This window comes from Tupaia chinensis, unplaced genomic scaffold (assembly GCF_000334495.1).
Source record: "Tupaia chinensis unplaced genomic scaffold, TupChi_1.0 Scaffold147433_1, whole genome shotgun sequence".
NCBI lineage: Eukaryota > Metazoa > Chordata > Mammalia > Scandentia > Tupaiidae > Tupaia > Tupaia belangeri.
In genome coordinates, this window is record NW_006207284.1 from 4,620,351 (window position 1) to 4,634,173 (window position 13,823).

Sequence of the window (13,823 nt, forward strand, 5' to 3'; positions counted from 1 at the left end):
GTATAAACAAGAACAAGAAAGGAAAATAGCCCATCTACCAACTTCTGTGATTTCAATAAATCATTTTTAAGATTTTACAAAAATGATGGCTTCTCTTTCAAAGACAGGTAAAGTATACAAAATTCAGAAAAAGAAACCCACATGTCCAGGGAAATAAATCTTTTGTTAGTTTATCACTTGAATTTTCTATACTTCAAAATTGTCTTTGGCAGATGAAATAGTGCTTTGTGAACTTTCTTTACCTGAGGAATTCTTTTCCTTTGCAGCAAGAAGCCAAAACCACATCAAAGCACACCTCCCCAACAGAAGCCTCTGACCTTAGCCTACGATGGAGACTTAGACATGTAACCTGAAAAAGAAATCCAAATGTAGACATCAACTGCCTTAACCGCTTTCTCTTTTGTAGTTCTCAGACTTCTCAGTTTTTTGAGGAATCTCATGATGTGATATATTGGGCAGAATACAAATATTCCAAAAGTAATATTGCCTCAACTTCATTTGGACATGGAGTCAAGGATTATTAGGTCTGCCATTTTGTTTTCAAGTTGTTTGTGGGTGTGAGTGTTTTATTTTTTTGGTTTTCCCAAGGGACCTGAAAACCCTTCTCTTCCTATTTGGAAATGGGAGGACGAAAACATGCAAGTCCCACAGACTTGAGTAAACGTGAACTTCAGCAGCACAATGACAATCCGAAAGAAAGTTCAATCAAGGCATTTACTGTAAATGATGAGTCTGACACTGCATTGTTACGCACTATATTAGTGCAAAGTCTCTATTCTCCCCATACTTCAACACTGAGTTTTCTAGAGTTTACATTGGTTCAAAGACTTTTAAATTGGATTGCCTATTTTCATGAACACAGAGAGAATGGGTTGCCATTTCAGAAATTCTCTTTTTACCTTTAAATATTGTATTTTGGTTTTTAGCCAGGGGATGATGGCACTTCTTGGGTTGCTTTTATTGAAAATAGAGTGTGCATAATTGCTAGGCCAGATGGAAGCAAGGTGGTTTCTGAATGAAATGCATACTGTATGTTAGGGCATACAAATGAAATAGGTGATTACATTGAAGGATGAGGTAGATTCTTTGATTACTAAAACCGTCTTTTAACAAAAACTTAGCTGTGTAGATACAGCATTAAACACACACAGTTGTAATTTAGTTTAATGACAACAAACTCTGCTTTTGTAAGTTCGATTTTCTTATCTGAATATTTATAAATTCTTTTCTTGACTTTAATTATCTGACCTCATTTAATATACATCGAACGCCGATCCTGTTTGTAGCAAGTCTTGCTTTTATAAGGTTTCAATAATATCTAAAACAACACATGAAAAAAGTTGAGACCATTTTATGAAGATAATTATTTGTAATTGTGGGTGTTGAAAGTAAGAAGGTGCCATCTTGTGGTATTAACTTGTATTTATAACAAATAAAGTGCTCAAGAGACTGCAGTGTTGTCTGTTCTGATTGTATTCACTTTTGAATAAGTGCACTTATTTTGACAAAACACAGCTTTAATATTGGTCGTCCTTTGTTACCATTTTAGGGGTTAACAGCTGAAATCACTGACAGGAAAGGAACCTTACCTCCATGAAATAGAGCCAATTCCAATGACATGGAGTAGCTTTTGCAGTATCATTACCACTCACATAATTGGCAACAAGCCACATACTAATACAGATAATGACTATAGATGACCCAAGAAGACTGAGAAAATGGGAATGTTAGAAATGTGATTCATTAAGATAGAGGATATTTTCACTCACACTACAATTGCTATTAACCATTTAAATGTTTGATGAACTGATTTTGTTCAACACTGAGGTCAATGGCACTATTTTTGTTTTGTTTTGTTTTGTTTTAAGTAAATGAGAGACAAGAATTTATTTCAATAATGTGTTGAATAAACGTCTCAGAGTTGTACTTTTAACAGGGCATTTTTGCTGAAACTCCAGTGGTGTTCATAGGAGTTCAAAAGAGGCTGCTTTTGTCATCAAAGCCTGAGTGTACCCTTTACAGCTGTTGGGGCCTGGACAAGTGGTGTAAATTCTCTATGCCTGAGAAAATCTATTTTGTTTGACTCACAAATTAAAAATAAGAAAGTATCTTCCTCTTATGGTAGACATTAATAATATATGTTAAATACTTATTATACACCACATACAAAAAAATGCAATAAATATTACTAACATTTAGTATTGTATAGCATATTCATTTTTGGGACTCCTAAGTCATTCTTTTTTGATTCATTACAGATTTAGCAATTACCCACTTATTAAATTTGTATTAAAATATTAGATTTTCAATATTCATGGCTTGAATAAAATTGTTTCTCTGACAATATACAGTTACTCAAAACTTTACTCATTTTTCAAATATCATAATTAATACACACTTTATTCATGCATTTGAACAGTATATATGCATTGAATATCTACTATGCATAGGTATGGTGCTCAGGGGTACTCTATACATCAGTGAAATATGAGCCTTTCTGACTTCTGCTTTTCTTGAAAATTATGCCACATAGATCAAAATATTTGGAAACTTGATCTCTCTAGAGCAAAGCTTAATAAAAAAATATAAGAGGAAAAAGTATTTCATAAACTTATGTAGATTCCAGAATTTTATGCATAAAGTATGTAAACATTTTTTCTTTAGAAGAGCATATTGCTTCTATAGTAAAAACAATCAATATTTTTCTTCCTATAGTCAAAGGGCAAGGAACGCTAAGAGATGGGAAGTGAGTTCAGGCCTGTTCCTCATCATGACCTTTATAAGTCATCTAAGTCATCTTGCATACTGCATAGTGTAGAAGAAACTCGAATAAAAACACCAACTGCTTTATCGTATGAATGTGAATAGCGAAAGTCCCAGATAATGAACTTGCAGAAATGTTCAGATTAACACACAAAGGGTTTTATAGTTTTAGTTAGTTAGTTTTTAAAAATCATGCTTCTTTATATTCCCAGAGGGCACAACTGCTAGCCAGAGAGAGACAGAGAGAGAAGGAGAGGGTCACACTGTATGTGACCATCCCACACACAGTGGCATAGCCATGATGCAATCCTTTCTCTTCCATTTCTCCATCCTGTTGGAACTGAGGCATGCATATGTGCATATCTTGCGTAGTTTTCAGGCCATCAAGGCTAGGATTCTAACTGTAGTCCATGTAGGACCCAGCTTTCTTAACCCCTAGGCTATTGGGACAACCAGTTAAAATAATTTAAAGTGGAGAGATTTCACATAAATTCTTAGATTTCTAGTTTCTCTTGCAAACCTAGGGGATCCAATAACAAATGTCTCAACGTTTTATGGTAATCATTTGCTGGAACTTAATGTTGGCTCACAATTTAGAAGTCACATTTACCCTCCATTCATTAACAAATATTTGTTGAACATTTACTATATGCCAGACACTATGCTAGGTGCTAACAGTATGCTGAAAATGTGAAAAGAGACCAGCTCATAGCCCTCAGGAAACTTATGAATTCACAGAGAGAGATAAGAACAAAGATTGTCATGCACTGAAAGGACTGAATCCAGAACTGAGGCCTATTTCATAGACACAGCTCACCTAACACTCTCATGGTTTCCTGAAATGAGCTAATGGTACAAGGTTCTCTTTTACCCTCGACCCTCAGTCACACCGAATAGGACCTGTCTTTTCTATTTACTTGTCTTCCAGCACTGCCAGTACTAAAATAGTGCTAACTTAGGAGATAACAAAGATTTGGCATCATATGCCAATTCCTATACAACAGGATAGGCATGATGAGTTTCATGATAGCTAGTTTGAAGCCGGAGAAGTTGGGTTACTTGCCAAAGGAAATAAAAATATTGCCTTTCAGGCCAGGAATAGAGCAGGGGAAAGTTTGTATACCATGTCAAAGAATGTGGAATGTATTCCATATGCATGGTTTACTTCTTGGAAGATTTAAAGAAAAATAAGTAAACAAGCAGTTGCTTTGCCTTTTAAGAGGGCAATTCTGGTAGCAATGTAGAGAATAAAATACAGATTGTAAAGGCAGAAAGTAGGGCATCTCAAAATACCATCCTACCAGAGTATTTCAGAGGCAATGATGGTCATAAGAAAGACATTAGCAGTGGGTACAGAGGAAGAGTCGGACTTGAGAAGTGATTTGAAGATAGGAGCTGTAGGATTGTCACATCTTGAAAATGGACAGTAGGAGGATATGATCAAAATTAAACTCCTATATTTCTGCCTGTGTGATTACGTACATGACAGCATAATTCACAACTGGTAGAAAACATATAGTAAAGCAGATTGGCAACAATTTTTAATAAATTCTTTATAAGATCTGTCCAATTTTCACCTGTGAGCTACTGGGCATTGACTATGAGCTCTCCTATGTCTAGAGAAAGAAAATGATTGTCACACTTCCTCTCTTTGTTTCCTATAATCGAGTCTATTCAGCAGATAGTGTCTGGTCATGGGGTAGTTGAAGACCTTTCAGAAGTTTCTGTGATGTGTCAACAAATAGAAAGCTTTAGTTGACAAACAGCCTCTTCTCTTTTCACTCAGCAAACCTCTAAACTGTATCCCCCATGGTGCCTTTGTGCAAAGAGGTGGTAGTTATTCAGATTATGCATAATTTTCTCTTTACCTGTATGTGCATATCTGTATAGGTGCATATGCATGTAGGTATGTGTATATGTGCATATGTATGTGTGTATGTACATGCCAAATGACTGTGCACTGATTTTTTAATCTTCCACAAATGTTGATGCAAAAAATAGGGGTGGAGGAAGTGGAAAATATGCATGTGAAGATTTCAGTGAAGAATTTAAGAAACTATCCATGATCAAACATGTGAGATTCTGAAATGATCTGAAATCGAACATTTTTATATGGATATATTTTCTCATGAAGTTCTGTTCATGCTGTCACACAATCTCTATTTGTTTAGGTTCACCAGCATATTGATGACATAATTTCAATTTTGTTACAAATTTCTCATTTTTAATTGGATCATATTAACTCATGTTATAGAAAGCATTTTTCCCCAGTGTTTATACCCTAGGTAATACAAAGAATGTTAGTGAATATTTCCTCATTAATAATTTTGATGAGTAACTCAGTGCGGTCTTTTAAAATACCATTATTAAGTAGGCTGTCGGGACCAACAGTTAGCGTAATGGCTATGTCGCTGGACTCCCACATAGTCGACCGTGGTTCGTGTCCCGGACCTGGTGGCTTAAAACTCACACCAGGCGCGTGTGCGTGCGTGCCCAAGATCCTGACAGGAGAATGGAGGAGAAAGGATTGCGGTGTGGCCATCCCCCCGTGGGGGGTGATTTCTCGCTTTCTGTCTCTCTGTCTCTCTCTGTCTCTCTGGTGAGCGCACGCACCCTATGACAAAAACCTCTTCAAAAAAAAAGGAGGCTATTTTCATCATGAGGATTCATGCTTCTGAGTATCATTTCTAGACCAAGGATTGGCAAACTATGGCCTATGCCTGATTTCTTTTTATTTTTCGAAAATACAGTTTTAATGTAACAGAGCCTTGCTTGCTAGTGTATTGTCTGTGGCTGCTTTTGTGCTACAGTGGCAGAGTTAAATAATTTGAAAGAGAACAACTAGCTTGCTAAGCCTGAAATATTTACTGTCTCATCCATTATAGAAGAAGTTTACATTCCTCTGTTCTAAACTATGACTTGATAATGGGAGATCATGATTACTAACTATTGATAGAATTCTCATTAAAGGGATGGAAGAATAAAATGATGAAGCCCTCTCTTATTATTTATTTATTTATTTTATACTTTTATTTATTCAATCCCTGTATGTCATTACAGACAGAAAAAATAAATTTTTCCAGCATGAATACACTTAAAGATATTATCATACACATTACTATCAACAGATAATTTTCAATTTTCATGTCCTTTAAATATTCTGCTTCTTTCTTTTTCCCCTTGATTTCCTTTCTGTCACCCAAACCCATTTCCCACCCTCCTCCCACACTGTCTCTAGTATCTACAATAGTTCTCTATGGATTTATATCTTTCAACCTTTCAGTTTCTGCCATAGAGTGCAGACATTCAGTATTAAGTGGGGGCATACAATATCTCCCTTTCATAGTTGGACTTGCATCGCTTAGCATTAATTTGTCCATATTCATACCGAATGCCAGGGTTATGTTGTTGATGTTGTTTTATGGTTGAGTAGTATTCCAGAGTGCACACGTGCCACACTTTTTCAATATATTTATCTGTGCCTGGACATTTGGGTTACTTCTATGTCTTAGCAAGTGAATAAACATGGTTGTGCAAGTACTTTTCCAACTGAGTGTATTCTTATCCTTTGGGTAGATATCCAGAAGTGGAATTTCTGGATGATATGGTAGTTCTATTTGTAGATCTTTAAGAACTTCCATATTGTTGTCCACAGTGGTTGCACTAATTTACATTCCTACCCACATGTAGGAGAGTTCTCTTCTCACCACAGCCTCACCAGCATATATCATGTCTTATTTTTATAACCTTAGCCATTCTGACTGTGGATAGGTGGTACCTCATTGCAGTTTTGATTTGCATCTCCCTTATGATAAAGGATTATGAGCATGTTTTTCATATGCTTTTTGGCTATTCATATGTCTTCATTGGCTCATCTTTTAATTGGGTTGATTTTTTTTTTCCTTCAGGAAACAGCTTGAGTTCCCTATATATTCTGGTTATCAGCTCCTTATCTGAGACATAGTTTGCAATATATTATTTCTTTTGCTGAGCAGAAACTTTTCAACCTGTTGTTGTCTCACTTGTGTATTTTTGAGATTATTGACTGTGCTTTAGGGGTCTTATTTTAAAAGTCTGCCTGCTCTGATGTCTCCAAGGGTTTCTCCTATGTTATCCCCCAGTAGTTTTATAGTTTGAGGCCTTAGGTTTAGATCTTTGATCTATTTTCAGTTGATTTTTGTTAATAGTGAGAGATAAGAGTCCAGTTTCATCTTTCCGCAAGTGGATAACCTGTTTTTTCAGCACCATTTGCTAAAGAGGTTTTCTTCCCCCCACTGCCCTGGATTGACTGGAACCCTTTGTCAAAACTCTGATGGCTATATGTTTTGGGATTTATTTCTGTGGTCTCTATTCTGTTCCATTAGCCTGCATTCCTGTTTTTGCCAGTACCATGTTGTTTTTATTATCACAGCTTTGTAATATATTTTGGGGTCAGAGAGTGAGACGCCTCTTTCTCCATTTTTCTTGTGCTGTATTTCTTTGACAATATGGGGTCTTTTATAACTCCATATGAATTGTGTTTGTTTCTTCTAAATCTCTTAAGTATATCTCTGGTTATTTGATTGGGATTGCATTAAGTCTATAGATCATTCTGGATAGGATCGTCATTTTGATTATATTAATACTTCCAATTCAGGAACATGGGATGTCTTTCCACGTTTTTGTCTTGAGCTGGCCCAGGATTTACCTGGGACAGTCAGAAGGGACAGGGAGATCTGAGGTAGTCTTCCTACTTTAGTTGGAAGGAAGCTCTTCCTACTGCTTCTTCCCTCTCCATGGCACAGGCTCCCGGGGTAACAGTGGTGAAACCACTCTCTCTTTTAAAAAAATCTCCCTCCTTTTTGTATTCAGAAGTGAGTTTCCTGGATCACATGAGAATTCTGTTTAGGATGTCTGCCAAAGATGTTTGCATTCCAATGTTCATTGCAGCATTATTCACAATAGTCAGGTTATGGAACCAACCTGTGTCTAACAACGGATGAATGGATAGAGAAAATATGGTATATATCAACAATAGAATAATATTTAGCCTAGAAAAAAGAGAAGATTCCATCCTTGTAATAATACAGATGAACCATACTAAGTGAAATAAGCCAGGCACAGAAATATAAATGTTGTAAGATATCACTTATATATGGAATCTAAAATAATTCCACAGTAGAACAGTGCTTAAATGGAATGGAATAGGATGTGGTAAAAATGTAGTACCAAAAGACATTAGTCAAAAGGATACAAAGTTGTAATTAGACAAGAGCAATGAGTTTTCAGATCTAATGTACAATAAGGTGACTACATTTGATAATGCATTATATATTTCAAAATTGCTAAGAGAGTACATTTCACATATTCTAAACAAAAAAGGGTGTCTCTAAGACAATGATAATTTAATTAGCATGATTTTTATCATTCCATATTGTATATATTTATCATAATATCACTTTGTATCCTCTCTCTATATAAAATCATTATTTTTTGATTTGCAAGTAATACAAAAATTTTAAAGGAAATGATATAAAAAAAGGCAAAGATTACCAACAAACATATAAATAAAACACATGATGATAACTGCTATCCTTGAAACTATGTAGGACAATGAGACACAGAGTAATTTAGGTGGGTTAGGCTTCTTTGGACAGGGTTGTAAAGGAAAGTCATTTAAAAGATGACATTTGACTTGGTGACATTTAAGATGAGAATTAGATAGAGAGAAAAAATTATAATCTGGGGTAAAGAGTACGAGAAGAAAGAGAGATTAGCTAATGTAAAGGCCCAAAGACAAGATTATTAAACCTCACACTGGATGCAAGTTTGTGTGTGCCCAAAATCCCAAGGAAAGACTGGAGGAGAAAGGATTGTGGCATAGCCATCCCCCTTTGGAGGTGATTTCTCACTTTCTGTCTCTCTGTCTCTGTCTCCGTCTTTCCAGTGAGTACAAGCACATTATAGCATAAATCTCTCATTAAAAAAAAAAAAAAAAAGAAAGAAGGGTATGAGCTGCCTTTTAAGTCTTTTCTGAATTCCACCTTCTCAGCGAGGCGGTGATGTACGAGTGCACATTTGGTATTCTAATCCAAAAGTCCACAGATTACAGCTGCTCATGGGCTAGATGAGGCCAGCTGCCTATGTTATTATAGATAAAGTTGTATTAGAGCACAGCCATACCCATTCAACATGTTGTTCATGACTTTCTTTGCACCAAGGACAGAGCTGAGTAGCTATGACCAGAGATGGTATGGCCTGCAAAACCTTAAATATTATCTCTTCCTGAACAGAAAAAAAAAAAAGAAAGAAAGAAATTTCTGACACCATATGGAATAGGATGTGGTAAAAATGTAGTACCAAAAGACATTAGTCAAAAGGATACAAAGTTGTAATTAGACAAGAGCAATGAGTTTTCAGATCTAATGTACAATAAGGTGACTACATTTGATAATGCATTATATATTTCAAAATTGCTAAGAGAGTACATTTCACATATTCTAAACACAAAAAAGGGTGTCTTTAAGACAATGATAATTTAGTTAGCATGATTTTTATCATTCCATATTGTATATATATTTATCATAATATCACTTTGTATCCTCTCTCTATATAAAATCATTATTTTTTGATTTGCAAGTAATACAAAAATTTTAAAGGAAATGATATAAAAAAAGGCAAAGATTACCAACAAACATATAAATAAAACACATGATGATAACTGCTATCCTTGAAACTATGTAGGACAATGAGACACAGAGTAATTTAGGTGGGTTAGGCTTCTTTGGACAGGGTTGTAAAGGAAAGTCATTTAAAAGATGACATTTGACTTGGTGACATTTAAGATGAGAATTAGATAGAGAGAAAAAATTATAATCTGGGGTAAAGAGTACGAGAAGAAAGAGAGATTAGCTAATGTAAAGGCCCAAAGACAAGATTATTAAACCTCACACTGGATGCAAGTTTGTGTGTGCCCAAAATCCCAAGGAAAGACTGGAGGAGAAAGGATTGTGGCATAGCCATCCCCCTTTGGAGGTGATTTCTCACTTTCTGTCTCTCTGTCTCTGTCTCTGTCTTTCCAGTGAGTACAAGCACATTATAGTCTATCATTAAAAAAAAAAAAAAAAAAAAAAAGAAAGAAGGGTATGAGCTGCCTTTTAAGTCTTTTCTGAATTCCACCTTCTCAGCGAGGCGGTGATGTACGAGTGCACATTTGGTATTCTAATCCAAAAGTCCACAGATTACAGCTGCTCATGGGCTAGATGAGGCCAGCTGCCTATGTTATTATAGATAAAGTTGTATTAGAGCACAGCCATACCCATTCAACATGTTGTTCATGACTTTCTTTGCACCAAGGACAGAGCTGAGTAGCTATGACCAGAGATGGTATGGCCTGCAAAACCTTAAATATTATCTCTTCCTGAACAGAAAAAAAAAAAAGAAAGAAAGAAATTTCTCTTTTTAAATATTTCTTTCTTAATACTCTCAATCCATTTTACCCTCTCCAACTTTTTCATTTTTCTATAGCCTGATCATCTCAAACATTTTATTTAAGGTGCATATTATTTTATACTTCATTGTTTATTTTATCCTTTAACTAAGATGCTAGTACTATGATGGCAAGGGTCTTAACTGTGTTAATATATCCCAAACGGGGGCAATGTGATACATGTTCAATAAGTATTTGTGGAATGATTGAATAATTTTAGAGAAATAAGCATTCTACATCATACAACCAAGGAAGTTATGGTGAGGAATTTCTATCTTATTCTTAATGTAATGGGAAACCACAGATATGTGTTAAACAGTGAAGTAGAATTATGTTATCACGGCCACCATGATCTCATGACTTCCTATGTTCCTTATCTAAGACTGACCAGGTCTACTCATCTGTGAGCCTGGCCCATGCCATGATACATTATTATGATATTTAATCTTTAAAGACCAATGTTTAATGTTTCTACCTCAGAAGATTGCCCTTTAGTCTGAGGCACCTAGGAAAGTTTAATTTAGTATTCAATTTTGCACAGTTCTTCAATAATGTTAAACACACACTCAATGATTTGGGGAACTGAGAGATTTTTATGGAAACTTTGCAAGTTTTATGTATGACACTTTTATATTTATAAGTTCTCTTTTGAGAAACTTATAGAACATGTTAGTGGAGTCATAACACATTAAGGCTTACTCGGCTTATGAAGTGCACAAGTGTGTCACAAGTGAACTACATGTGTGATGAGATATTGGTTCCAGTCTACCTTGGAAACGTCCACATCCAGTCAGCCTGTCAGTCAGTTATGGTCTCATCCATTTGTCCTGGTGTGCTATAGAATTATTCTCATTTTCTCTGTTTCCCTCAAGATTAAAAAGTTTTACAATGGTCAATAATCATAATTTGTTTTCCAAAAGAGAAGAAAAAAATAATTAAATTGTGGCTATTACTAAAATTATGAGGCTTATCTGAAACAATTTGACAGATGTTTTCTGATAATAATTCCTATTTTTTAATGATAAGCCAGGAGGGAAGCACACGTATGGTACAGTGATAAAAACGGGTACACGAAGGAAGACATGACTTAGAAGAGCTTAGGAAGATTAGAATTTGAGTTACATGCTGATGAGTAAAGACTTCTTGATAGAACTGAAGGGAAAGGTAAAACTTGACTAGACATCGCTGTTTCAAAGATTCAAAAGAATTCACATTCCTCAGAACAAGGACCACGGTGAGGATAATTTTTATATTCTTCCATTGATCCAAGAACAAGATGCCAAGCTCAGATATATCACTTCCAATATAACACAGCATGAAATGGCTCCTCATTTACACTTTCTGATGATTGGGCTTCACAGAACCAAACCACTAAGAGCCTCCCTTCTAAAAAAGTGTTTATTTCATGTCTACCATGGAACAGCCTCATTTATCTCACTCTAGAAGTGAGAATTATAGAAAGCAGCATGTGCCACTCAACCACCTAATAAAGGAAATCCTGACTCAATTCATTGGTAGGAAAAAACTGGGGAACTGGAAATATTTAGCCATAGAGTCTAAGAGTCATACATGCATATATATATATATATGAATATACTAAAAAACTTCCAAGAGCATCGCTTAGTTATTCTTGATTATTCTCAAGGAAAAATTAAATGATTCAAACAGTTCAACAGTGTCAAACAAAACTGTATGATTCAGAGATTCCTAAACTGCCTTCAGTCTTTTATGTCTCAGTAATTTTTCCATGGTGCCTGATAGACCAAAAGCAAAACCTAATCTCTTCCATCTCCTTTTAAATGAAGTAGTTAGGTCCAAACACCTTAATAATTTATCTTGAGACTAGTAGATGTCATAATGGTTACATCATTGGACTCCCACATAGTTGTCTGTGGTTCAAATCCCAGATCTAGTGACTTAAAACTCATGCTGGGCACTTATGTGTGTTTACCCAAAATCTCAAGATGAGAATGAGAGAAGGGATTGCAGCGTGGTCATCCTCCTGGGTAGGGGGAGGGAAGTGACTTATTGCATTCTGTCTCTCTGTCTTTCTCTGTCTCTCTGGTGAGTGTACACACACTACAGCAAAAATCTCTCAAAAAAAAAAAAAGAAAGAAAAATTAGTCTTTTTAGTGGCCCCTTAAAAAAAGTACACACAAATTAAAAGAAAAGTAATCTTTGTACATAACCACCATTACCAAATTACTAGGAATTGAAGTAGATTTGTGTTCATGAAACTTCTGAAACCTGTGAATCAGACTGGATGCCCTCTCCTTCTTTCCTATTTCACATTGATTTGAGTGCACTATTCATTTTTATCACAAAATCCATGTAAACCCTGCTTCACAAAGATGTGACACTATTTTTTTTAAAGGCATGTGATTGAAGGTTGAAATATGAACTACCTCAAGTAAGTAGTTTACACTATGTCTGACAGAAGCTCTGTTTTTCTGTTTTCTTCATAAATTTAAAATCTGGTTTATGTAATCCCCAGGAGACCTTTGATACATAGCCAATCAGAACTGTCTTTCTAAATAGCCATCAGTATATCAGAGCTCTAGATATCAAAGTAAATTTTCCATGAGCTTATTTTTCATTTCAGGGACTCATTTTGTTGTTGTTGTTGTTTCGGTTCTTAAAAATACAGGTTTAATTTATTTCTCAAATCTCCAAATAGCTCTCTATCCAACACTATTGATTTGCTACATATTTAAAAGCACAAAGAGAACAGTCAAAGAGCTTGGGATGTGTGACTACTCACCACTAATAAATATTTTATATAGAAGTATTTTTATGGAAGATTTCCTTAAAAGGGAGTAATATGCTCCTCTAAGTTCTCTATTACCAGACTCTTTACTCAAGTGCTTTTATTTTTGCTATTTTTGTTGTTGTTCTTGTTTTGTTTTTAATCTTGTAATTTATTATAGAGCACGTGTGCTCACTGGAGAGAGACAGGGAGAAAGGAAAACTGAGAAAGCACACACACACCCCCCCCCGCAGAGGGGATGAGCATGCCACAATCTCTTCTTTATCCTCCTCTAGAGATTTTGGGCATGCATACACACATGCCCAGTGTGTTTTTCTAACCTCTGAGTCCAGGACTTGAACTCCACAACCCATCATTTGGGACCCAGCTGCCGTAGCCACCATGACACCAAATGCTTTTCATTAATACTTGTTTAACATAACCTTATTTTTATGTGATAAAAAGTAAGACAGAAGCACGTATTTAAAACAGCAGGTGACAGAGGGCAAGAACTTGCAGAAAAATTGCAGACATGAAGGTAAATAAAAATGGAGAGATAAATCTTCAGCTACTGAGTATTAGATCATAAGTTGAAAGAACACAAAACCATTGTCACAAAAAATGATTTATAAAAGTTTAATTCATATCTAGGGAACCAGCAGTTAGCGTAATGGCTATGTTGCTGGACTCCCACATAGTCAACCGCGGTTCGTGTCCCGGACCCGATGTCTTAATAGTCACGACGGGCGCGTGTGCATGCGTGCCCAAGATCCCGAGAGGAGAATGGAGAAGAAGGGATTGCGGCGTGACCATCTCCCCTGGGGGGTGATTTCTCGCTTTCTGTCT

General features: G+C 35.8%; 1 protein-coding gene across 1 annotated transcript in view; it reads left to right on the top strand.

Moving 5' to 3' along the window:
* The window catches only part of THSD7B (thrombospondin type 1 domain containing 7B), a 797,103-nt gene extending 796,717 nt beyond the window's left edge, over positions 1-386 (top strand). The window contains exon 27 of the mRNA XM_027768766.1: positions 267-386. Within this exon, the coding sequence (XP_027624567.1) occupies positions 267-348 (82 nt within the window). The 3' untranslated portion in view covers positions 349-386. The remainder of the gene's footprint in view (positions 1-266) is intronic.
* Positions 387-13,823: the final 13,437 nt, after the last annotated feature.